This window comes from Schistocerca nitens, chromosome 2, assembly GCF_023898315.1.
Source record: "Schistocerca nitens isolate TAMUIC-IGC-003100 chromosome 2, iqSchNite1.1, whole genome shotgun sequence".
Lineage (NCBI taxonomy): Eukaryota > Metazoa > Arthropoda > Insecta > Orthoptera > Acrididae > Schistocerca > Schistocerca nitens.
Genome location: NC_064615.1, coordinates 353,077,569 through 353,102,953, shown reverse-complemented (window position 1 = coordinate 353,102,953; position 25,385 = coordinate 353,077,569). Strand labels below are relative to the sequence as shown.

General features: G+C 44.0%; 1 protein-coding gene across 1 annotated transcript in view; it reads left to right on the top strand.

Annotated features, from left to right (window-relative positions):
• The window catches only part of LOC126236168 (vacuolar protein sorting-associated protein 11 homolog), a 193,588-nt gene that overhangs the window by 110,279 nt on the left and 57,924 nt on the right, over positions 1–25,385 (top strand). Inside the window, exons 11-14 of the mRNA XM_049945264.1 lie at positions 2,172–2,360; positions 2,452–2,574; positions 2,950–3,066; positions 10,811–11,034. Of these exons, the coding sequence (XP_049801221.1) occupies positions 2,172–2,360; positions 2,452–2,574; positions 2,950–3,066; positions 10,811–11,034 (653 nt within the window). The remainder of the gene's footprint in view (positions 1–2,171; positions 2,361–2,451; positions 2,575–2,949; positions 3,067–10,810; positions 11,035–25,385) is intronic.

Below are 25,385 nucleotides of genomic sequence, written 5' to 3'. Positions count from 1 at the left end.
TATTTTCAACAGTGAAAATTGGTTTTATCAAATGCTTTTTAGTGCAGGTTTCCAGCTATCCTTGTCTGTTACACCAGTGAAAGTAAATTAATGTTCATATGTTAATGCCTACTGTGTTGTTACTGCTTGAGGTCAGTCATATTATAAGACTTATTAAAACAACCAGGCCTTTTGCGCGTGTTTATTGGTTCTAGTGCAATATTTGTGATGGTTGTGCCATTGCAAAACAATAGACAGTTTTGCACTGGAGTTGTCAGTAAAGGTAGATTAACTCCACAGTTAGTTTTTACCTTGTTGGTATACTTTGATGGGGAATGTACAATAATTAATAGAATGGAAGATAAGGTGGCACATCTTGCATTCTGATGTTGAGTTATTAATTTTACCTATCCATAGTACAGGGTGATTCAAAAAGAATACCACAACTTTAAAAATGTGTATTTAATGAAAGAAACATAATATAACCTTCTGTTATACATCACTACAAAGAGTATTTAAAAAGGTTTTTTTTTTCACTCAAAAACAAGTTCAGAGATGTTCAATATGGCCCCTCCAGACACTCGAGCAATATCAACCCGATACTCCAACTCGTTCCACACTCTCTGTAGCATATCAGGCGTAACAGTTTGGATAGCTGCTGTTATTTCTCGTTTCAAATCATCAATGGTGGCTGGAAGAGGTGGCCGAAACACCATATCCTTAACATACCCCCATAAGAAAAAATCGCAGGGGGTAAGATCAGGGCTTCTTGGAGGCCAGTGATGAAGTGCTCTGTCACGGGCTGCCTGGCGGCCGATCCATCGCCTCGGGTAGTTGACGTTCAGGTAGTTACGGACAGATAAGTGCCAATGTGGTGGCGCTCCATCCTGCTGAAATTGTTGTGCTTCTTGTTCGAGCTGAGGGAACAGCCAGTTCTCTAACATCTCCAGATACTGTAGTCCAGTTACTGCTTGCTGGATGCGTGCTACATTTTCATCACTCGTTCTCGGCTGTCCAGAACTTTTCCCTTTGCGCAAACACCCATTCTCTGTAAACTGTTTATACCAACGTTTAATACACCACCTATCAGGAGGTTTAACACCATACTTCATTCGAAATGCACGCTGAACAACTGTCGTCAATTCACTTCTGCCGTACTCAGTAACACAAAAAGCTTTCTGTTGAGCGGTCGCCATCTTAGCATCAACTGACGCTGACGCCTAGTCAACAGCGCCTCAAGCGAACAAATGTACAACTAAATGAAAGTTTGTAGCTCCCTTAATTCGCCGACAGATAGTGCTTAGCTCTGCCTTTTGTCGTTGCAGAGTTTTAAATTCCTAAAGTTGTGGTATTCTTTTTGAATCACCCTGTATAATGCCTGACAAAATGCAGCTGCAGTGAAAAGTTGTAGCGTTACAAAGTGGTTCTTCTTTCGTAGCGTGCAGTCCTTTAGTAGCATAACATAAGTAGTAGTAGGAGGAGATTAGTGTTTAACGCCCCGTCAACAACGAGGTCATTAGAGACAGAGCACAAGCTCGGATTAGGAAAGGATTGGGAAGGAAATCGGCCATCCCGGCATTTGCCTGAAACGATTTAGTGAAATCATGGAAAACCTTAATCAGGGTGGCCGGAGATGGGTTTGAACCATCGTCCTCCCAAATGCGAGTCCAGTGTGCTGACCACTGCACTACCCCACTCGGTAAATATAAGCACTTCATTTATATATTCTTCTCAAATTCGTTAGATAACAATATCCTGACAAAGATAGCGAGCATATTTAAGCTTGTCATTAGCCCAAGTTCATTAAAATGAAACTGTTTTAGGAAATACACAAGGTTTCTCATGTGGAGGTTGCATTTTCCAGTGGATGGGCAATGTAATCCATCACATGTATTGCCAGTTCATTGATCATAATATTATGCCACGTGTGTGGCTGCAAATTTCTCCAGACCCTCTCTTCCCCCTCTTTCTTTCACCTGCAGAGCCGTATTAGTCCTCTGGACTTAAAAAGAAAATTAAATTATGGAAGAAAACATTTTGTAAAGTGATTTATGACCCAGTTATGAATAAGACCACACTGCAGTTTAGCATGTAGAAGTGCACAAAAAACTCTTTGAATAGTGATGTTTGTTTTATGGTGAAGTGTGACACACTACACAATTAATGTCGCAAATAAATTATAATATTTTCAGACCAAAGACCGTGAAGTTGATTTTGATGTTGAAATCGCTATTAAAGTATGCCGCCAAGTATCTAGAGAGGATGCTCTTATGCTAGCAAAAAAACATGGTATGCATAGTTGGTATTTAAAGATTCAAATAGAAGATCTTCTGAAGTATAAAGAAGCACTGGAATACATAGGCAGCTTGGAATTTGAAGAGGTAGGGTAATTAGTATGATTTAGTTTAATTCTTATATTGTTACATCTAAGCAAAAATTAAGCACATGCATACTAATTTTTCTTTTATTCAGGCTGAATCAAATATGAAGAAATATGGAAATATTTTGATCCAACATGCTCCAGATGAAGCAACACAGTTTCTGAAAAGATTGTGTACAGATTATAGACCAAGTAACAAACCTCTTGTTGATCAGGTAAATGGTCTGACACTATACTTGTCAAGTTCTGTTGCATGGTTCATCAATTACAATGTCTCAAGAAGATTGTGTGTTCTATTTTACAAGTATTCCACACAATTTTATAAATAATGTTAAGTAAAATTTTCTGCAGTGAATATGAAAATGCTTGACACAAAAGTATCAACAATGTAGAAAAAGACAGGTTGCTACTGAACTTGACGTGTGTTCTGGATGGTAAGTAGTAACCTGTCTTTACCTACATTGATGATATTCATACCTGGAGTTCCCATTGTTTGATACAAAATTGTTTATCAAATGCTTTATTATCAGATGACAATAATAATGCTTGGTTTTGCTAGTTGTTAGTTATTGTAATGGATATTGTTTTAGAGCATGTTGGATGGTTCTTCTTCTTTGCACGTGGAACGAGCAAACCCAGAAGATTTCATTCATCTCTTCCTAAATAATTCTGAGAGGCTTGTGGAATTTCTTGAACATTTAGTGAAGGTGGGTACTTCTGCACGCACTTAGGTGTGCATGCTTTTTATAATGTAAGTTTATGTGATAGTTGTCAGTGACAAGTGTTGCTTTACCACCTAAATGTGAATTGCAAAAATAGAATTTACTGCATATAAATTACATTAAGATATAGATAAATTCAGTTTGCAGTACAGGTTTGTCTTTCTCACAAGGTGTCATGTGCACTGCAGTAGATGAAACATCAACCTTCCGAAACCAAAAGTTACTTTTCCAGATTCTGACAATGGCTAAAGCAGAAAAAAGTATGAAAAGTTGTGCTTAACATCTTGACATAAAATCCCCAGTTATTTCGTTTTTAGTATTTTGACAGAAACTTAAAATCCCAGATCTATTCAGACAACTTCAGACCAGAACTTGGAAAAAATAAAACCTCATTCATATCTGTTTTGATGCTGATAGTTAAGTGTTGGGCTGCTAGAGAACATCCAGTCCTACGTTTGTAGCCTGGCTGTCATGCTTTCGTTGAGACGATTTCCATTAGATATTGCATTTACTGCATGCAGCTTTGGATTCTTGACAACAAATACCTGCTTTCAGACTTCTTCCTGTATTGCTGTTTTGGCAGTGCTACCAAAAATTGATGTCTATAGTGATTCTGAGTTTTACATTGAATTTAACGGCTCGGAAAATGAAGAAGAATGTGATGTCAATTCATTGGAGACTGAAAGTGACAACAGTTCATCAAATGACTAACAAGTGCTCATGAACAGTACGAGATAAATATATCTGCTGTTCTCCAGCCAGTCCCTCCAAGATTTCTGACACAGGAAACCACTGTGAAGTACATGGTTCGGGAACTTCATACCTACACAGAAATTTAAAAATGACTAAGTTGTAGGATACTTTAATCAACATCCAATGCATGAGTATGCTCAGGATTGGTGAACCTCAAGCTTAAAAATGTATTGTGGACTGTGCCAAATATTTTGCTATTTTATGTAATTTAACTGCACTTGCTATAATTTATATTCTTCAGCTCGAGGCAGAACAGACATATTTTTTATGACCTTTTGTAAATCTGTCATCATATTTGAGTGAATTTCATGACAGTACAGTATTCATTTTGAATCAAGTTCATAACTCTGTTGACTACAATATTCAGACAGCAGAGCCATATATTTCCTCATTTTTATTCAAAACGTTTCATTAATTATTTACTTGAGAAGCAACTCACAAGTTGTTGTTATGATTTCGCATTAGCTGTAGAATATTTCAGAACAAATGAGAATTCGAGCCGGACTAGGACTCACAACTGGATTTCCCGCTTGTTACCAGTGATCGCCTTAACCACCTCGGCTATCAAAGCATGCCTATAGTAACAGCCCAATTCTCCATTGCCCTCTCCCCAATACACTTCCCTTCCCCCCTTTGCACACCTTGTCATCCCTACACAGCTGTTCTCCACTAGACCGCTATTCTCCCCTTGACCTCCCGTGCCCGCTCTCGACCTGCCGTACCCGGTCTCGACCTGCTGTACCAGCTCACAACCGCCCTTGCCCACTCTCGACCGCCCATCCCCCTGGAACGTTCATGCTGCCCCCCCCCCCCCCCCCCTAGAATGCGCGTACAACCCCTGGACTGCCCGTAGCCCCATGGACCGCCCGTGCCCACCTCCCCTGGACCGTTCATGCTCCCCCCCCTGGAAAGTGAATGCCCCCCCCCCCCCCGGGACAACTTGTGGCCTCCCCTGGACAACTAGTGCCCCCTCTCCCCCCTGAAAGGTGCATGCCCTCCCGCACAGACTGCTCATGCCCCCACCCCTGGACAGATTGTAACCCCCCCTGGACAGATTGTAACCCCCCCTGGACAGATTGTAGCCCCCCCCTGGACAGATTGTACCCCCGCCCCTGGACAGATTGTACCCCCGCCCCTGGACAGATTGTACCCCCGCCCCTGGACAGATTGTACCCCCCCTGGATAGATTGTACCCCCCCCCCCCTGGATAGATGGTACCCCCCCCCCTGGACAGATGGTCCCCCCCCCCCTGGACAGATGGTACCCCCCCTGGACAGATGGTACCCCCCCTGGACAGATAGTACCCCTCCTGGACAGATGGTACCCCCCCTGGACACATGGCACCCCCCCCCCCCCCTGGACAGATGGTACCCCCCCCCTGGACAGATGGTACTCACCCCCTGGACAGATGGTACCACCCCTGGACAGATTGTACCCCCCCCCCCCCTGGACAGAAGGAACCCCCCCCTGGACAGATGGTACCCCCCCCTGGACAGATGATACCCCCCCTGGACAGATTGTACCCCCTCTGGACAGACTGTACCCCCCCCTCTGGACAGATCGTACACCCCCCCTCTGGACAGATCGTACACCCCCCTCTGGACAGATCGTACACCCCCCCCCTGGACAGTCTGTACCCCCCCCCTCTGGACAGATTGTACCCCCCCCTGGACAGATTGTACCCCCCCCCCTGGACAGATTGTACCCCCCCCTTGGACAGATTGTACCCCCCCCCCTTGGACAGATTGTACCCCCCCTGGACAGATTGTACCCCCACCTGGACAGATTGTACCCCCCCTGGACAGATTGTACCCCCCCCTCCCTGGACAGATGGTACCACCCGCTGGACAGATGGTACCTCCCCCTGGACAGATGTTACCCCCCCCCCTGGACAGATTGTACCCCCCTGGACAGATTGTACCCCCCCCCCCTCAGGACAGATTGTACACCCCCCCCCCCTCTGAACAGATTGTACCCCCCCCCCTGGACAGATTGTACCCCCTCCGGACAGATTTTACCCCCCCCCCCCCCGGACAGATTGTACACCCCCTGGACAGATTGTACACCCCCTGGACAGATTGTGAACCCCCTGGACAGATCTTTCTCACCCAGTGCTGCTCTTCCTCGCTCCATGCCCTTCATTCCCCCTGCACACTACCCTTTCCCCCTGCACGCTACTCTTTTCCCCCCACACTCCACTCTTTGCACCCACTTCCTCCCCCCCCCCCGCCCGTACGGTACTTTTTGATCCCCCCCGCCCCCGCACGCTACTCTTTGCCCGCCGCACACTACTCTTCCCCTCCCCCCGCATGCTACTGTTTCCCCCACCCGACTCTTCCTCCCCCCACACACACTCGTCTTTCCCAACCCCCACACGCTCCACATCCCCCCCTCCCCCCCATACGCTCCTCTTTCACCACCCCTGCACGCTCCTCTTTCCCCCCTCCCCACCGCACGCTCCTCTCACCCCCGCCACTGCACGCTCCTCTTGCCCCCTATCTGCACACTCCACCCCGCATGCTGCTCTTCACCCCCGTACACTCCACCCCGCATGCTGCTCTTGCCCCCTATCTGCACACTCCACCCCGCATGCTGCTCTTCACCACCGTACACTTCACCCCGCATGCTGCTCTTCACCACCGTACACTTCACCCCGCATGCTGCTCTTCACCCCCTCCCCTCACTCAACCCCGCATGCTGCTCTTTCACCCCCCGCGCACTCCTCTTCCCCCCCATCTCTGCACACTTCCCTCTCAGTCCCCCTCACCCCACTCTGCTCGCCCCCTCTGCACGCTCCCTCACCCCCTCTCCACGCCCCCTCACCCCCTCTCCAAGCCCCCTCTCTGTATGCTTCCTCTCATCCCCCCCCCTACGCACTCCGCTCTCTGCCCCTGCCGCTCCGCTCTCTGCCCCTGCCGCTCCGCTCTCTGCCCCTGCCGCTCCGCTCTCTGCCCCTGCCGCTCCGCTCTCTGCCCCTGCCGCTCCGCTCTCTGCCCCTGCCGCTCCGCTCTCTGCCCCTGCCGCTCCCCTCTCTGCCCCTGCCGCTCCCCTCTCTGCCCCTGCCGCTCCCCTCTCTGCCCCTGCCGCTCCGCTCTCTGCCCCTGCCGCTCCGCTCTCTGCCCCTGCCGCTCCGCTCTCTGCCCCTGCCGCTCCGCTCTCTGCCCCTGCCGCTCCGCTCTCTGCCCCTGCCGCTCCCCTCTCTGCCCCTGCCGCTCCGCTCTCTGCCCCTGCCGCTCCCCTCTCTGCCCCTGCCGCTCCCCTCTCTGCCCCTGCCGCTCCCCTCTCTGCCCCTGCCGCTCGCCTCTCTGCCCCTGCCGCTCGCCTCTCTGCCCCTGCCGCTCGCCTCTCTGCCCCTGCCGCTCGCCTCTCTGCCCCTGCCGCTCGCCTCTCTGCCCCTGCCGCTCGCCTCTCTGCCCCTGCCGCTCGCCTCTCTGCCCCTGCCGCTCGCCTCTCTGCCCCTGCCGCTCGCCTCTCTGCCCCTGCCGCTCGCCTCTCTGCCCCTGCCGCTCGCCTCTCTGCCCCTGCCGCTCGCCTCTCTGCCCCTGCCGCTCGCCTCTCTGCCCCTGCCCCTGCCGCTCGCCTCTCTGCCCCTGCCCCTGCCGCTCGCCTCTCTGCCCCTGCCCCTGCCGCTCGCCTCTCTGCCCCTGCCCCTGCCGCTCGCCTCTCTGCCCCTGCCCCTGCCGCTCGCCTCTCTGCCCCTGCCCCTGCCGCTCGCCTCTCTGCCCCTGCCCCTGCCGCTCGCCTCTCTGCCCCTGCCCCTGCCGCTCGCCTCTCTGCCCCTGCCCCTGCCCCTCGCCTCTCTGCCCCTGCCCCTGCCGCTCGCCTCTCTGCCCCTGCCCCTGCCGCTCGCCTCTCTGCCCCTGCCCCTGCCGCTCGCCTCTCTGCCCCTGCCCCTGCCGCTCGCCTCTCTGCCCCTGCCCCTGCCGCTCGCCTCTCTGCCCCTGCCCCTGCCGCTCGCCTCTCTGCCCCTGCCCCTGCCGCTCGCCTCTCTGCCCCTGCCCCTGCCGCTCGCCTCTCTGCCCCTGCCCCTGCCGCTCGCCTCTCTGCCCCTGCCCCTGCCGCTCGCCTCTCTGCCCCTGCCCCTGCCGCTCGCCTCTCTGCCCCTGCCGCTCGCCTCTCTGCCCCCGCCGCTCGCCTCTCTGCCCCCGCCGCTCGCCTCTCTGCCCCCGCCGCTCGCCTCTCTGCCCCCGCCGCTCGCCTCTCTGCCCCCGCCGCTCGCCTCTCTGCCCCCGCCGCTCGCCTCTCTGCCCCCGCCGCTCGCCTCTCTGCCCCCGCCGCTCGCCTCTCTGCCCCCGCCGCTCGCCTCTCTGCCCCCGCCGCTCGCCTCTCTGCCCCCGCCGCTCGCCTCTCTGCCCCCGCCGCTCGCCTCTCTGCCCCCGCCGCTCGCCTCTCTGCCCCCGCCGCTCGCCTCTCTGCCCCCGCCGCTCGCCTCTCTGCCCCTGCCGCTCGCCTCTCTGCCCCTGCCGCTCGCCTCTCTGCCCCTGCCGCTCGCCTCTCTGCCCCTGCCGCTCGCCTCTCTGCCCCTGCCGCTCGCCTCTCTGCCCCTGCACGCTCGCCTCTCTGCCCCTGCACGCTCGCCTCTCTGCCCCTGCACGCACCCCTCTCCCCCTGCACGCTCCCCTCTCCCCCTGCACGCTCCCCTCTCCCCCTGCACGCTCCCCTCTCCCCCTGCACGCTCCCCTCTCCCCCTGCACGCTCCCCTCTCCCCCTGCACGCTCCCCTCTCCCCCTGCACGCTCCCCTCTCCCCCTGCACGCTGCCCTCTCCCCCTGCACGCTGCCCTCCCCTCCTGCACGTTGCCCTCACCCCGTCGCATGCTCCCCTCTCCCCCCTCCTCCTGCACTTTCCCCTTTCCTCCTGCACGTTGCCCTCACACCCTCGCATGCTCCCCTCTCCCCCTCATCCCCTTCCACCCCCCTGCATGATCCCCTCTCCCCCTCATCCCCTTCCACCCCCTGCATGCTTTCGTCTAACTCCTCCTCACCCATTCTGCACGCCCACTCTCACTCCCCCCTCTCACTCCCCCCCTCTCACTCCCCCCCTCTCACTCCCCCCCTCACTCCCCCTCTGCATGCACCCTCACCCCCTCTGCATGCACCCTCACCCCCTCTGCATGCACCCTCACCCCCTCTGCATGCACCCTCACCCCTTTTGCACCCCCTCTGCATGCACCCTCACCCCATTTGCACCCCCTCTGCATGCACCCTCACCCCTTTTGCACCCCCTCTGCATGCACCGTCACTCTTCCTCCTTCCTTTCTGCATGCCCTCCTCTCACTCCCCCGCACCCCCCACTGAATGCTCCCTCTCACTCCCCCTCACCTCCCCTCTGCACGCCCCCTCTCTCTCCCCCTCACCTCCCCTCTGCACGCCCCCTTTCTCTCCCCCTCACCTCCCCCCTCTGCACGCCTCCTCTCTCTCCCCCTCACCTCCCCCCCCTCACCTCCCCCCCTCTGCACGCCCCCTCTCTCTCCCCCTCTCTCTCCCCCTCACCTCCCCCCCCTCACCTCCCCCCCTCTGCACGCCCCCTCTCTCTCCCCCTCTCTCTCCCCCTCACCTCCCCCCCTCTGCATGCCCCCTCTCACTCCCCCTCACCTCCACCCTCTGCACGCCCCCTCTCTCCCCCCCTCACCTCCCCCCTCTCTCTCCCCGTCACCTCCCCCCCTCTCTCTCCCCGTCACCTCCCCCCTCTGCATGCCCCCTCTCTCTCCCCCTCACCTCCCCCCCTCTGCACGCCCCCTCTCTCTCCCCCTCACCTCCCCCCTCTCTCTCCCTGTCACCTCCCCCCCTCTCTCTCCCCGTCACCTCCCCCCTCTGCATGCCCCCTCTCTCTCCCCCTCACCTCCCCCCCTCTGCACGCCCCCTCTCTCTCCCCCTCACCTCCCCCCCTCTGCACGCCCCCTCTCTCTCCCCCTCACCTTCCCCCTCTGCACACCCCCTCTCTCTCCCCCTCACCTCCCCCCTCTCTCCTCCTCACCTCCCCCCTCTCTCCCCCTCACCTCCCCCCTGCACACTGCCCACTCACCCCTCCCCTCTGCACTCTCCTCTCCCTCCCTTGCATGCTCCTCTTTCCCTTACTCACACCAACCCTTCTTATACGCTTCTACCTGCCTCCCCCCATACATTCTTCTTCCTCCCACACTCTCATCTCCTTTTAAACTCTTTGTTCTCATCCTCTTATTCCTCCTACTCAACATCATCATAATCATCATCATCATCTTCATCCTCACCCCCTTACTTACAGTTTCACCAGTCTGCTTTTGCTTGTTGTTAAAGTGATAGGCAGGGGGACAGACAAATGAGTATAATTTAGGGAAATTAGCAGTGTGCAGAGAAGCCACAGTAAGTGCAGGACAGGGTGAGTTTAGTAAGCTGTGTGTTTAAGTTAAGGTTGGTTGATTCTTGTACAATATTCACCACCCTTACACCCCATTACATATTTATAATCCCTTGGCCTCCTTGAAACAGCCTTGGCCTCCTTGAAACAGCCACTTCACAACACAACACAGCATGTGCCCTGCCCATGCGCACTCACATGAGTGTTAAACATCTTGTATGGAAATTAATATAGGAATATATTTTCGTGCCAAGGGATATGACTGAAAATGACTGGGAATTTCAGTATAGCTACTTTGTGGCTAATTACTAATAATGTAGTAATTCACTCTAGGTTATTACATTATATTATACAGGCATACTTACTATAATTTTCACCCTTATCTAATTGTATCTTTGGCATGAAGCTAGCAAATGAACCTAACATTGACGAAGATGACAATAATAATGTACTTTCTGGTTTTTACACATACAGTTCATATCATGAAATTATACTAACTTTGACTTACTCTCTCCATTGATTAACACATTCTTGATATACACTTACAAGCACTGTACAGTCAGGGTATATCTTAGGTTAATGCAACATAAATTTTATGGAGGTGTCTTGTAGTGTCTCTGCTGATAATAATATTTTTTCAGGTCCATACAAAATGGAGCACTCTGGTGTACAATACACTGATTGAACATTATCTACACCTGTGGGAATCTCTTTCTGATGTAACAAGTAAATCTACAGTAGAGCAGAAAGTTGTCCGCCTGCTACAGAATTCAGAAGCAAACTATGACAAAGATCAAACACTTATACTCTGTCAGATCCACAACTTTAGAAGTGGAATTTTGTATCTTTATGAAGAAGGAAAGCTGTAAGTACTTTGTAGCAGCAACACCTTTTAAAACTCTTTTAACCTTTACACTTTTTCCGGGTAATCTCTTTATACTATTGTGATTACCAAAATCTATTTCCTTCGATTTATTGCACAAATCTATCCTTCATTACACCGTATTAAGCATTTCATATTCTGGTGCCTGCAAGATGATTGATGAGGAACTGAGTGAAATTGATGGCACCTACTTTTCTGAATATGGAAGAAAGCATTTCTGTGCCATCTATTTGTTGAATATATTCAGTTTTGTAAAATAAAAATAGTAATTGTGTACATATAAGTATCATGATTTCAAATTTTCCTTGAAAGATGTAGAAAATTACCTAAATACTTACCATTGTTATCAGCCCTTGATTAATTGGTGAATTCAAATGGAGGAACACTGTTCCATTTGCCCCGGAATCAAGAAGTGGATGTGTAAAATTTGCAGTTAACACAGTCATATGACTTCTAGATATTACTTTAATTTTCACTTCATAAGCCAAGGCAACTTAAACTTTCAGTGACCAAAAAAATCTGCATGAAAATTTGATGCTGTGTTATTTTCAGTAAATATCGAACCTGGGGAAAAAAAATTGTTGGACTTCGACTTTTTTCACACTTTCAGTTTTCCAGTGTAAATGTTTACAGTAGCTCAGTAAAAGTGTGTCCCGTAATGCCAATAATCAAGTCTCGGATATTTAAATTCATGCAGATATCTTATGTTCTTAGTGTCCTTTGAGAAGAGGATGTTCTCTTTTCATTTTTAAACTTTCTGTATTGATTATGGCTGTTGGGAAGTGAAAGGCTGTGAATTCTACTCAATTCACTCATGAATAATCAACACTCAATATATATTATAAAAGTAAGTGTACAATATGTGTGCCACTGAAACTCATTTCAGAGTCCCTGTACAGTCGAGGCAGTTATATGGTGTGGTAGCCCTCTATCCCCCAGCCATGAAGAAGCATCCCATTCTTATCTGAAGTGCATGCTTGTGAAAATATAAGGGCTGGAAAGTCTCACCACCTAGAAATTTCTAGAACATTCAAGAACATTCGAGAACATTCTTCTAGAATATTCCACAATGATCTGGGATGGTTTGGAATGTTCAGGAATAGTCTGGAACATTCAGGGAGATTCCAGAATGTTCGGTAACATCCCAGATCATTGTGGAACATTCAGAAGCCTCTTGAATGTTGTGGAATTTCTGGAACATTGTGGAGCATTTGAAGCCCCTTATGGGTTCAAATGTCAGTTTCTTATCAGTGACGATAGGAGGAACCGAAAAAGTAGTCCAGTGAGTGAATAAAAACAAACAATGAAGTGTGAATAGTCAAAATGATACAGTGACCTAATATAAATAAAAGTACAGTATGGAAAGTATGCTTAGTGTATTTGTTAATAAAAAGTTGATTTGATTTATATTTTAGACAATGCCCAAATGTTAAAGAGGAAGAGATCTTGCCAGTTCTGAAGCAAAATGGCGAAAACAAAATGAATAGCGAAAAATGAAACAGATGAAGAGAGCAAAGCACGTTTAAGTTTCCAGTGAATGACAGTGAGCACTGTGAGAATCAGAGAAACTGAAGAAAAACAAAATGAACGGATTGAAGAATCAAGAATTGTATCACAATCTTATAATAAAAGACTGCAAACTCAAGCCAGCCATGAACATGTCACCCTAAGAGAAGTGCACACGAGGACAAGTAAACAGTACAACCTAACAAATGAAGTATTCCGCTATGACATAACGAAAGAATATAACAAACTCAAACACATGACAATAAAAAAAATGGGTAACATCTGCCAATTTTGCAACATGAAAAAATTCAGTAGAAACCACCAGGGTTATGTTGCACGAATGGAAAAGTTTGATTACCATCACTGGAAGCACCTCTGTAGGAATTTTTACATTACATGACCAATGAACTCCAGAATCAAAACACTTTCTTCAAAATATAAAAGCTGCAATGCCTTCTAAATGACTTCTTTTGGTGTCATTTCAATCAGCACTAACAGAGATGAACTTGATTGTTTATTCCTTCCAAGGACAAATCTACCACAACATGGGATCATTACTAACACTACCCAGTGAAGATCATAAACTTCTGCAATTATATTTCATTGGAAATGAAGAAACAGAAATTGATAAATGATGCATAATATGAGGGATGATGCACAATATGAGGGGATTGAGGCGAATAGTAGTCCAAGACATACAGAGAATCTTACACAAATACAATCAACTGATTCACATATTTAAAACAGCACTAGACCAAATGAGCTCTGATGGCTATAAAGCTATATTTCAAGCCAACAAAAGACCACCTGGAGAACATGAATGTCAATTTCATGCATCTGAAATAGACGAAGTCACCATCGTAATTATGGACAGTGAAAACACAAGCTGTGACATAATTGTACAATGAAGAAGAGGAGGACTACAACACATTGCAGAGACACACAGTTCATATGATGCCCTCCAGTATCCATTAATGTTTCTGCATGGAGAGGATATATATCATTGTAACGTGAAACAAATATGACCTGGAACAGGCATAGAAACAAACAAAAGAGTCACTTCCTAAAAGTTCTAAGCTTACTGCCTAATGCTCAGACGCAGTGAAACAGTCACATTCTAAACACTTGCCATTTATTCCAACAATTCATGGTAGATATATATGCAAAAATAGAAGTAGAACGGATGCTTTATGTAAGACTGAATCAGAAGAAACTATACACAGAGAATACATCCACTTTTGAGATGCAATCATAAATGACAGAAATATTGATGACATTGGAACTATGGTATTCTGACCCTCATCATGCATTGTAAGTCTGAACACATGCGTGAATACACTGAAGATGCCATGACCTACATAAGAAAATATGTATGATATGACCTCTTCATAACATTCACATGCGACTCATTGTGCCCAGAGATCAAAGAACAACTAAGATACAGACAAGCCCCCATGCATTGAAACGTCATAATAGCCCGAGTTTTCCACCAAAAACAAATTAGATTTATTGTAGTCTCACAAAATACCACATCTTTCAAACTGTTAGATGCTGGATGTACACAAGCAAATGGCAAAATGAGGACTGCCTCACTCACACAATCTCGTATCGCAATATGACAGAATTCATCCCAGGGATATCACCAAAATCATCCAAGCTGAATCTCCCAATCCACAAGAAGATATGGACCTGTACAACATAGTAGTGAAAAGCACAATTCATGGACCGTGTGGGCCATTAAACCCCAATTTGCCATGTGAGTGATGGAAAATGTACAAAAAATACCCCAAACCATATTTGGACAATACGCAAACAGGGATTGATGGCTATCCCAAATACAGAAGACGATCACCCAAAAATGGTGGTTTCACAGCAAAAATATGAATACGCGCCAGCAATGAACTGGAAATAGATAATCAATGGGTAGTACCACATAAAAAACTGTTTTTCAAAATGATTAAAGCACACATAAATGTAGAATACTGCAATTCAGTGAAATCCATCAAATATGTCTGTAAGTATGTGAACAAAGGCAGTGACATGACAGTATTTCAAGTAGCCACAGACTGCGAACAACAACACAGAAATGACAAGATCCTCATCTACCAAATGGGCAGATACATCAACAATAACGAAGCAGCATGGCAGATTTTTGGTTTTCTTATACACGAACGTGAACCAGCTGTGCAACATCTAGCAGTGCATTTGGAGAATGGACAGAGAGCTTACTTCACAAAAGACACCACCAGAAAAACTGCAAGAGAACCACCTCAGAACAATACATAAACAGCTCTGTACCAAATGCATCCATTCATGAAAACATTACTATATATTGAAAACCCTACCTACCAGGTGTACCGGTATGAAGTGAGCATTAAGATACAAATATTTCGATAGGGAACATGTGTTGTGAACGAGCCTTAATTTTTTTTTGTTTGGTTGGTATGACATCTGTCAAAGATATTTAGTATACATCAAGTTATGGAACAAACAACATCATATGTTTTCATCGTGTTAACAATGTCAAATTTTGAACCAGAAAGTGATGATTTGCGGAAAGCGTTAATTTTTTGTTTTCATTTGAAAAAAAGTGCTGCAGAGTCACATCGAATGCTTGTCGAGGCATATGGTGATCATGCTCTATCAGAAGCAACATGCAAAAGATAGTTTCAATGGTTCAGAAATAATGATTTTGATGTAAGAAATGAAGAACGTGGAAGACCACCAAAAAAGTTCGAAGACACCGAGTTGCAATCAATATTGGATGAAGCTGATACTTTGAGTCAGAAGCAAATGGCAGCAATGCTAAATGTTGCACAACAAACAATTTCTGACCGTTTGAAACCTATGGGAAAGATCCAAAAGTGTGGAAATGGGTGCCACATAAATTGAATGAAAGACAGATGGAAAACTGAAAAACCATTTGTCAAATTTTGCTTCAGAGACATGAAAGAAAATCAATTTTGCATCAAATTGTTACTGGTGATGAAAAATGGATTTATTTTAAGAATCCTAAACGGGAAAAATCATGGGTTAATCCGAGACAACCATCAACATCGACTGCAAAACCAGATCGATTCGGCAAGAAGACAATGCTCTGAGTTTGGTGGGATCAGAAAGGTGTGGTGTATCATGAGCTTCTAAAACCCAGTGAAACTGTGAATACTAATCACTACAGACAACAAATGATCAATTTGAACTATGCATTGATCGAAAAAAGACCAGAATGGGCCAGAAGACATGGCAAAGTAATTTTTTACACAACAATCCACCTGCACACAAAGCAAAACTGTTTCAGGATACAATCGAAACACTTGGCTGGGAGCTCCTACCCCACCCGCCGTATTCACCAGACTTGGCCCCTTCCGACTACCATTTGTTTTCATCAATGGGACACGCATTGGCTGAGGAACACTTCGATTCCTACGAAGAAGTCGAAAATTGGGTGTCTGATTTGTTTGCTTCAAAAGATGAACATTTCTATTGGCATGGTGTCAACAAATTGCCAGAAATGTGGTCAAAAGGTGTAGAAAGCAATGGTCAGTACTTTTAATAAAATGTTTTTACTTTTCAATTCAAAATTAGTGTTTCATTTTCACAAAAAAAAAACACTCATTTCATACCGGTTGTAATGGTCCGCCTAGTCGTAGATATTGCTAATTGCTGTAATCGCACTATTTCACTCCCATTTACGGAGCTTGTTAGCACTTGATGTTAGGTTGGCGCCATTACAATGCATTGTAGTAATCGCTGCTGCTTCCTGGATCGCTGCTGTGTCTCGATGCTGATGCTGGCTCTAAATCTGGTTGTCTAGAGTAAAAACATGAGGTCCCATGTTTTTCATGTGCTTTTGATGATAAAGAACGAGCGAAACCAACACATATGTAAACATAAAATATTTATTACTTTGGTGGCCATATTAATTCCACTGTCCACCAAAGACCATAACACAACACAAAGTAGTACTTCCTTTACATGTTCTTTGCATTGTTTTTCCATCCCAAACAATAACACAGAAACACACTTCACCAAAGTGACATTCCGACTGCTTCCGACTGCCTCCGACTGCCTGTATTTATAACATTGTCAAAGAACTACTAAAAAGAGATATAGTTTATAAGTCACATGTATATCTGTTATCATAATTTGTGCAGAGAAGTTATTAATTTGCATCGAGTGACATAATTTAACATGTTATTAAAATGACAGACAGATTTGTTGACTTGACAGAATAATTCTTTGTTACAAAAAGGCCGTTTTTTAGAAGTTTGTCAATTGACTTCTCTAATTTGCATAAATAAGTAAGTAACATGAATTATTAAGAATTACATTGGTTTTCGTCTAAAATAGGATTGATTACGTGAATACTGAGTGAAAACGCTCCTAGTGAACAAATAGGTTTCACTGGGTGATTTTTATTTAAGGAGATCCAAAATACCTAAGTTGGCCACTATTTTTCGTACTTCATATTAATTATTTAAGATGAACTTAGCGTTTTTACATGATGACATTTGCTGTATCAGTGATCAAGTGATATTAACTTTTGTGTGGGTCAGTTATTTAGTATAATTTAATGGGTTGACTGTTTATGGAGACATGTTATGCAATCATTGTTAACATACACAGTAACTTTTCTATAATCATAAATACTCGTTAAACTGGTTGAATTTGGAGGGTATCGCATACTTCAGTAAAGTAAAGCCTTTAATATGTTCCGTTACAATACCCCCATCGGGTAATATCATTTACAGAATGTTAATGATATTAGCCGAGTAGGACAAATGTGTCAAATGGTTAAAATTTGGAAAAGTACTACTTTAATAATTTTTTTTGTTTTTGTTTTACTATGCATAATGTGTATGTATACAATGACAGTTACACCGTTTCAAAATGACTTTTTCCTGCAAATATTTTAGTTGTGTTGTTTCAAATGCACTTTGTGTTATGGCTCTCAGTATGACAGCATAATAAAAATATTTAGTAATCTATGAAAGTAAAAAAATTTTTTGATCTGGGAAAGATAAGTCTATAAGTATTAGGATGTGGGCTTTCTTTTATTTCAAATGGACCAATGTCATTGTTTACTTTAACATATGGACAACCTAGCTCAACATCTTTGTCTATTTCATTATTTTCAAACAATAGATCATTTTCAATTTCTTTAGTTCCTAAGTCTAATCCCTCTTTCCTACACTTAGACACATCCCTCTCTGTTTGCAAAGCATTGGCATTTAAATATAAACCTTTGTTTTTATCTGTTCCTCTTAACACTGTGTTGCCACTCAACAAACTACTGTTTTCACCCCATTTTTTATAAAGTCCACTACGGATTCTAATCCACCATATAGGATACAAGGTTGCACTTACCTTTGCTAATTCTTTCCAAAAGGCATCTTTGTTTATACAGTTTCCATAGTTGTTCCACAAAATTTCTAAAAACTTTTCCCCTTTTTCTTGAAAACACACATTTACATTCAATCCCTTTATATTTTCTTTAATATTATTATTATTATTACCATTCTCATAGATTAGCGTTTCATAGTTCCCAATAGGCAATAGCTTGTCCTCAGATACACATTCCCTAGTCTGCATTTCACTTAAATTAACCTCATTATTACCCATGTTTGTCACATCACTTACCTTTATCTCATCATCACTTTTCAATTCTACAAATACTTCTATTTCTTCCTCCACACTCTCATCAATAACATCACTTGATTTAGGATCATTATTTAAATGTCCCTCTATTACTTCTTCCTCCTCCTCCACAACAACCCCATCTTCAGTTTCCCCCCTATGTATCTGAATCTCAGCAATTGTGTCTTTGGCTCCATTAAACACTTCGCCATCCCCCTTCTTATCAAATAAACCCCCCAAAATAGATTCTACTTGTGGTGTGTCTGACTTGTTATTCACACCAGTATCTTTTCCAGCCCAACTATAGAACTCTGCAATACCTTCAACTTCTGCACTTTCACTAACTACCTGTGCTTGAACACTGTTTTTATTAACTGTATCACTTTTCCTCATAGTACCCCAAAATCTTTTATTAAATTCTAATTTATTCATTCTAACAACATCAGTATTTTCATGGTATTTACTCTTTACATTGTATCCTCTCCTTTTCCAGTTTCGGTTATGTGTTGTCCTGTCATAATATTGTCTATTCCCAAAACTACGGACATCTAGTGGGGCTGTCCACCGTTTCCCGGCTGGTTTCCTCGGTCTGTCCGTTTGTAGTTGTTTTGTTCACTAGTTTCAACAAACCCCCTTCTATCTTGTTCTCTTCCCCAATACCTATTTCTATCATTCCTGTTATCTCTCCTCCATCCTCCCTCCTGTGTATTGTTTCTGAAATCATTTTCATATCTCCTATCTCCCCTATTTGGAGCATTATTTCCAGAATTTTCAAAGTCTCTCCTCCCATAATAATCTCTATTTACATTCCTGTTCCACCCCCCATACTGGTTGTTGCCAGAGCCAAAACTTTGGTTATTTTCTCTTTCCAAGGCCCTATCTAATCTATCTACAAATTTCAGGAACTCTTCCATTGAATCGTCTAGTCCATGGACCAATTCCCACTGCAGTCTCTCTGGTAACCTTCTTTTTAAAACATCAATTTGTGTCATAATATCAAAAGAGTTGTTCAAATGAGCAAGTTTTTTCAATTGATCTCTGCAAAATTTTTGCATTCCCCCTACTTTCCCTCTATACACTGGTCCATTAAGAATTCTGACTTTAATCTGGCTTGTATGGATTGTGACCAAAATTTGCAAATAAATTTAGCTTCAAACTCTTCAAACGTATTCCAAGAATCATTATTTTCATTTGCCCAGGATAGGGCCTCCCCTTCTAGAAACCGTTTTACTAACTTAATTTTTACGTTATCTGACATTCCTACAACAAACATATCCTTACATTGGTGAATAAAGTCAATAGGGTGCAGATTTTCACCAGGAAAGCATTTCACTTGGATGTGCCCATACACTGTATTTTGATTGTAAAACATTTGTTTTGACATCAATGCATCTTCCAATTGTGTATATTTAGTGTGTATATTTTCTACTTTTGTATCTACATTAGTGGTATACAGGTTGTATTCTTGTTTAAGGTTTTCTGATGATTTGTCTATTCTCTGATCTAATCTTTTAGCTTCAGTATCTACTCTGTTGTAGATGACAGCAATGCTGTCTGTGTTCGCTTGTATGTTTTCATTTAAACTTTCAACTTTAACTTGAAATTCTTTTCTGAAGTGTATCAACTGTTCGCTAGTGTTCTTACTGAGGGTAGTTTTAATTTCCTCACACTTCTCATTGAGATGAGTACTTAATAGATCAAAATCCGAACTTAACTTATCCAGTCTATCTGTGTTTTCTTTAAGTTTCAAACTTACTTGTTCACTTGATTGTTTAAGTTGCGAGCTTATTTGAGTTGCAAACTCTGCTAGCCACTCTGTTAAGTTTAATTGTTCACCATCCCCTGGTTCAATTTTTACATTTCCTACGATCTCATCACTCTCAGGTAGAGTCATGTTCACTATTAATTTTGTAAATGACAACAACAACAAAATACCTTGCTTTATGTAGCTATGCTATGATGGCGTGATCGGTGTTCTTGTTGGCTTTCTTCACGTCTATTCGGTTTTATCGAAGCTGAAGTCTTGATTGATGAATTCCATTGACATAATCCAGACGTTAATCTTCCGAGCGGTGTGATGATAGTTTTTCGTAGTCGCACAAACACACTTTATTTATTTATTTATTTATTTTTGACATATTTTCACTGTTACCACACTGCACAAATAAACTTTTTTGGAGTGCTAAGCACTTACGAAATTTATCACTGCACTATTATCATCGATGCACTTAAAGATCCCGGACGAGCCCCCACTTTTGAAAATGGTCCGCCTAGTCGTAGATATTGCTAATTGCTGTAATCGCACTATTTCACTCCCATTTACGGAGCTTGTTAGCACTTGATGTTAGGTTGGCGCCATTACAATGCATTGTAGTAATCGCTGCTGCTTGCTGGATCGCTGCTGTGTCTCGATGCTGATGCTGGCTCTAAATCTGGTTGTCTAGGGTAAAAACATGAGGTCCCATGTTTTTCATGTGCTTTTGATGATAAAGAATGAGCGAAACCAACACATATGTAAACATAAAATATTTATTACTTTGGTGGCCATATTAATTCCACTGTCCACCAAAGACCATAACACAACACAAAGTAGTACTTCCTTTACATGTTCTTTGCATTGTTTTTCCATCCCAAACAAGAACACAGAAACACACTTCACCAAAGTGACATTCCGACTGCTTCTGACTGCCTCCGACTGCCTGTATTTATAACATTGTCAAAGAACTACTAAAAAGAGATATAGTTTATAAGTCACATGTATATCTGTTATCATAATTTGTGCAGAGAAGTTATTAATTTGCATCGAGTGACATAATTTAACATGTTATTAAAATGACAGACAGATTTGTTGACTTGACAGAATAATTCTTTGTTACAAAAAGGCCATTTTTTAGAAGTTTGTCAATTGACTTCTCTAATTTGCATAAATAAGTAAGTAACATGAATTATTAAGAATTACATTGGTTTTCGTCTAAAATAGGATTGATTACGTGAATACTGAGTGAAAACGCTCCTAGTGAACAAATAGGTTTCACTGGGTGATTTTTATTTAAGGAGATCCAAAATACCTAAGTTGGCCACTATTTTTCGTACTTCATATTAATTATTTAAGATGAACTTAGCGTTTTTATATGATGACATTTGCTGTATCAGTGATCAAGTGATATTAACTTTTGTGTGGGTCAGTTATTTAGTATAATTTAATGGGTTGACTGTTTATGGAGACATGTTATGCAATCATTGTTAACATACACAATAACTTTTCTATAATCATAAATACTCGTTAAACTGGTTGAATTTGGAGGGAATCGCATACTTCAGTAAAGTAAAGCCTTTAATATGTTCCGTTACACGGTACACCTGGTATTATACATGAAACACAACAAGAAAAATCTTTCAGCAATGAAAACAAGGAATTCCAACAGAAGATCATCAAGGTATCTTGAAAACTGGTGCACTAGGCTGATTTTTCACTGTACAGCTGAACAGCGCTGGATGTTTCTACCTCCCGATGTAGCTTCACAAAATACGGGGAGCCCCAAGTTTCACAGATCTCAAGATTGTCGTCGGTTACCTATGCCAGACATACAGAGCAGCCTCAGCTGAACAATATGAGAGAATTATTTGCAATAATTCTAACAATATGTAACCCATTGAATCTAAAACAGCTATGGGACTTGTAAGGGATCCATAGGCCCTTACTATAAATTTGCACTCGGCACAGGTCGATAGGGCGAACAATCGAGAGTTGCGAGAGCGAGTGTGAAGTTGGGTCAGTGCCATGTTGCGGGTAGAGGTGTGTGGAGGCCAGTTCTTGTAATGCGAGGCTTTATCGACAAAGGGAGTTGCCATCGCCGCGGTTTAACCCGTTTGTGTTAGAATAATACCGGGAAAGTGAAGAAGTATTGTTACGAAAGTGATTAGTGATATTCTAGTGCCGATATTTTGCTTTCGTGTCTACCGCGCCGGCATCTCTTTGGATTGCAGTGTTGGATTGCAGTGTTGGATTGCAGTGATGGATTAACGTGTGACGATAATGAAAAATGAAGAAGCCTATGCTGAGATCAGCCGTAATTAGATATGTATGACGAAAGCAGTGGCTGTCTCCTCCTTTTTGTGTTTTTGAGATGAATATAGGTTCGTAATTAGTGAAACTGTGTTGGTGTTTTTCTTGTTACCAGACATTTCATTATTACAGCATTTGAGAAGGACGAACTGGAAAGTAACAACTTCTGTAGCAGTCAATTCCGATTGCCAGCCCCATTAGGTACACGGTCACATTAATAATAATAATTATTGGGCTGCTATTCGACCAGATCAGATCAGGTCGGCTAAAATAAACGGAAGTGTTACAGACTCCTTCAAAGAGAGTATGAGTGATGACATACTCTCAAAGAGATAGAGGGGCTGGCCAGTACTTACCTCAGCTCAGTACAGCCCATAGATACACAAAAAACAGAACCGAAAATTTACGTTCCTAGCTTTCGGAACAAATGTTCCTTCATCAGGGAGGAGAGAGGGGAAAGAAAGGGAAGAAGGGAAAGTGGATTCAGTTACTCACAACCCAGGTCATGAAGCAACAGAGAAAGGAAAACAGGGAGGGTAGCAAGGATGGAGGCATGGTTGTCAGAGGGAAGCCAAAGATATTCTACTGTAAGTACTGCGCCAGCCTCAAACCAAAGAGGATGCATACAGAAGTAAAGAGGTATACAGTATAAAGATAAACACAACTATGTAGGATGAAAAGATGCGTGAATGGCTAAAGAGGAAAGGGAAAGAGGAGAAGACTGAAGAGTAAATGGGAGTGAGGTTGTTTAACGTAGGTTCAGTCCAGGGGATGGCGGGATGAAAGGATGTGTTGGAGTGCAAGTTCCCATCTCCGCAGTTCAGAGGGACTGGTGTTGGGTGGGAGAAGCCAAATGGCACATACGATGTAGCAGGTTCCTAGGTCTATAGAATTATGCTGGAGGGCATGCTCCGCTACTGGGTATTGGACATCTCCTAGGTGGACAGTTCTTCTGTGTCCGTTCATGCGCTCAGCCAGTTTAGTTGTTGTCATACCGATGTAAAAGGCTGTGCAGTGCAGGCATGTCAGCTGATAAATGACATGTGTAGTTTCACATGGGGGATGCGTCACCAATAGCCTCTCCCACACAAATGTCAACCTCTCCGGCACGTGGTATCCCCTGCTACGCTAACGAGACTCTGGCGACCGAGTTTCTCCCGGGATAAGGAGAACCCTCTACTAAGTCAACGACCTTCTAGAGGGCGGATGAGCTGGTAGAGCAAGGGCACCCTCTTGTCCTTGGAGCGAGAAATCACTCCTAAAGACGGAAGAATCACCAAGGATGGTCAACGGCATAGGATGCTGAAGGCAACGGGAAACCACAGCATTAAAGATCCAATGGATATCCCCAGGAAAACTCATCATGGCAGAGTTCAATGTCAAATTATCCGGAGTTTCAACTCCCCCACTCGGATCTCCGGGGGGGAGAGCCTTGAACAATGCCACAAATAAATACAAAAATAATGCAACAATAGCAACTTGGAATGTAAGATCATTATACCAACCAGGCAAAGTAAATAATGTTATACAAGAAATGAAACGTCTAAAAATTAATATTTTGGGTGTAAGTGAAACAAGATGGCCTGACTCAGGAGAAATGACCATTGACAATATGAAAGTATATTACTCGGGAAATTCTGATAGCCAGCACAGGAATGGGGTAGGAATAATTTTAGATGAGTATGCTAGTAAATCTGTCAAAAGCATTTTACCAATCTCAGATAGAGTAATCAGTCTACATTTACAAACGAAACAAACAAATATTAATTTAATCCAAATCTATGCTCCAACAGCCGACAAAGACCAAGAAGAAATAGGAAAATTTTATGAAGAATTAACACAAGCAATAGGAACCTCAAAAAGCAGAGACATTATTATCATCATGGGAGATTTTAATGCCAAAATAGGTGAAGGAAGTGAAGGTGATCTTATTGGACCTTTTGGTTTAGGAACAAGAAATGAAAGAGGAGATTTGCTGTCACAATTTTGCCAGGAAAACAATCTGTCTATTACAAACACATTTTTTAAACTCCCTAAACGAAGACTTTATACTTGGAAATCACCAAGAGACTGTAATGAAGAAGTTTGCAGAAATCAAATTGATTTCATACTTATAAACAAGAGGTACAAAAATTCTATTCATGGTGTGAAAACATATCCGGGAGCTGATATATTTTCTGATCATAACCTTTTAGTAACAAAGTTCCATGTGAAACTGAAAGCCATACAAAAGAAACAAAAGAAGGACTATATAAATACAACTATTCTAAGAGACCCCTTGACTAAACAAAAGACTTCTGAAGAGATTAATAAGGAATTAGTTAGGATAAAGAATAATCAAACAGAAGATATTGATGGCAAATGGGAACTTATAAAAGACACATTAAATAATGCATGTAAAAACACAATGGTGACCAAACACGACAACATGAAAAAGAAGTGGATGACAGAGAAGATATTACAATTGATGGAACAAAGAAGAATACGAAAAGAAACACGGCGAGCAAAAGAAGAATGGTACAAGGAACAATGCTCTGAAATTGAGAGTTATGAAACAAGACATGATAGTTTCAACTTACACAAAAAAGTTAAAGATTTAGCTGGACTTAATAAAAAGAAAAGTACAAGTTTATTGTTAGATAAAAATGACAAAATAATTCCTGATGTTAAAGGTAAACTGGACAGGTGGACAGAATATGTCAAAGAGCTATTTGAAGACACAAGAAAAGATCAAAAATTTTATGATAACATGATTGGAGAACGAGGACCAAGCATATCGAAAGAAGAAATATTACATGTTATCAACAAATCGAAGACAGGAAAAGCCCCTGGACCGGATAAGATACCAAATGACATCCTGAAACTCATAGGAATAGACCATATAGATATATTTGTACAATTGTTTAATGATATTTATAATTCGGGAATTATTCCTAGGGATTGGTTGACATCTACCTTTGTTACATTACCCAAAAAGGCTAATGCCAAAACTTGTAATGATCACCGTACAATAAGCTTAATGAGTCACACCTTAAAGATATTTCTAAAAGTTATACACCAACGAATATACAAAAAAGTAGAAGAAGGTATAAGTGAAACACAGTTCGGTTTTAGAAGTTCCCTC